The sequence below is a fragment of the Salpingoeca rosetta genome, assembly GCF_000188695.1.
Source record: "Salpingoeca rosetta unplaced genomic scaffold supercont1.35, whole genome shotgun sequence".
NCBI classification, from domain to species: Eukaryota; class Choanoflagellata; order Craspedida; family Salpingoecidae; genus Salpingoeca; species Salpingoeca rosetta.
Window position 1 is genome coordinate 740,994 of NW_004754899.1, and position 2,080 is coordinate 743,073.

Below are 2,080 nucleotides of genomic sequence, written 5' to 3' on the forward strand. Positions count from 1 at the left end.
CCAGCCGCTCCAGGTGCAGCAGTGTGTGCGCCAGCACAACACAGCCTCGACGTGCATGGATCCTGTCCCTTCGTGCCATCGACAACAAGCACCAAGCCACAGCCCCCAAGGTCAAGTGCATCCTCGAAGCAGCTACATCTGTTGGCAGCATTCCTGGCAGCAGCAGCACCATCTCAGCAACAACAGCAACAACACCCACCAATGCAGTTGCATCAGAACCAAGCACTTCCCACCCCAACCGCTTCAGCAGCTACAGCGACGACAATGAGCGTGCATGCACTTGCACACCAACCAACCCATGTGCGCTTCTCTCCACCGCCACAGAACAGCACTGTGTACCGCGACCGTCCTGTCGATACCAACCATGCACGTTGGCTCGCAAAAGACGCCTCGACAACAGCAGCTACGACAGCAGCTACTGAGTGAAACACAGCAAGTGTCGACAAACCAGCACAAGCAAGGCCTGCCCGTTTGTCGACCGGCAGTGATAGCAGCAGAGAAGATTGCAGTTGGCTGAGACCATGACACCAGGCGAGCCGGCGGAGCACCGCCATGAATTCCACCACCACAACGGCCGCGAAGTGGAAGACGATGCTGTGGTCGCTCCATCATCACCACACTGTGGTGGACTGATGCCCGGTACTCGCGACCTGCATGAGCAGGACACAGACAAGAAGCCGAGTCCCGCATGTAACTGCCCAACTCACGCACGCATCACAGCAGCAGCAGCAACATCAATGGCTGCAGCAGCAACAACAGCATGAACCAGTACAACAGCAGCAGCCGGATGATATGCAGAAGGGTGGTGGTAGAGGCGGCAGGCTGCGTGGCTCAAACATCCCCTCGTTGGTGCTGTCACCAAGCTCCACACGCAAGGAAGCTGACTAAAACAAGGTCAGGAAGCAACCACGTGTCAGCAGACCCGCAAAGTCAAACAAGCCAACCGCAATTCGCAGGGAGGACCCAGCCATACGCCAGCAGATCCTCAAATACCGAGAACGAGAACGCCAGAAGCAGCAGCAACAGGAACCACAACGGGCTCAACAGCAACGCGCAGGCAAGCACCGGGCAACGCGTGAGGCAACGGTGAATCGCCAACAGAACCCCGCAAAGAGAAAGCAGCAAGTCGGCAAGGCAAGGACGAGGTTGTGTCCGGCGTTGCTCCAGGAAACGAAGATCCATTCGACAGCAAAGCGCTCAGGCGCATCAGCAGCAGCAACAATTGCAGCAGCATGAAAAGAAGAGCAACCTGCAGCAGCAGGAAGCAGTGGCAGCGGCAGCAGCCTCGTAGCGAAAGTGGCGGTGATGGTGATGGCAGCCATTTGGATACTGCGGGTGTGTGTGGGGTGCTATACGAGGCACAATCATTCGAGATCACACCACAGACGACGATGAAGCTAATTGTGTGGTGACGATGATGATTGTTGATGAGAGTCCGAGAGAGTCACGGTCGCTGTGGTGAGGAGAGTCAGACGTGTGATGACTTGTGGGATGGACGCGCTTCAGTCTTGCCCTCGTGTGCCCATGTTCGTGCGCACCAGAATTGGGCATTGTCAGATGTTTGTTCAAGAGCTCAAGTGACAGTGCGGTGACAGCAATATGTCACGAGTAAAGGCATGCGGAATTCACAACAGTGGCGAACCACATCACATTGCATATTGTGTTGTCCTCAGAGCTACACGACATGCTCCTATTTCAACTCCGTCTCTGCTTGTATGCTGTGATACCCAGTGCTCGGGAACTGTGTCCACCACATTCACCGTCTCCCAAAACACAACCGCTCATCTCAAGCCCTTCTGCTTCCATCACACGAGTTCAGAGTACCGTGCCCTCAAAACCGATTCACAGTGCATACCATTTTGCCACAGGTCATGCGCAGCGGAGGGTCGTACTCAACGACAAAGGATGCAAGAGGAAAGCAGGAACAGCGGTACCAACAAGGCGCCGCGCTCACACGCACGCTCACAGGGTTTGGGGTGTCGTGGCAGCCAGCCGCCAAGATAATGGGCACGCAGCATGAGGAAACAAGGAGCAAGCACCGATAGCTACAGCGCAATGACAAGGAGGGTGGCGGTGGTGG

At 56.0% G+C, this 2,080-nt stretch overlaps 1 protein-coding gene across 1 annotated transcript; it reads left to right on the forward strand.

Annotated features, from left to right (window-relative positions):
• Window positions 1–521: 521 nt before the first annotated feature.
• PTSG_10274 (uncharacterized protein) lies at window positions 522–2,045 on the forward strand (the record flags this gene model as incomplete). The annotated part of the gene is made up of 6 exons (XM_004988561.1): window positions 522–599; window positions 721–845; window positions 957–1,075; window positions 1,102–1,335; window positions 1,542–1,588; window positions 1,869–2,045. 6 exons carry the CDS (start codon window positions 522–524, stop codon window positions 2,043–2,045), a joined length of 780 nt encoding a protein of 259 aa, XP_004988618.1.
• Window positions 2,046–2,080: the final 35 nt, after the last annotated feature.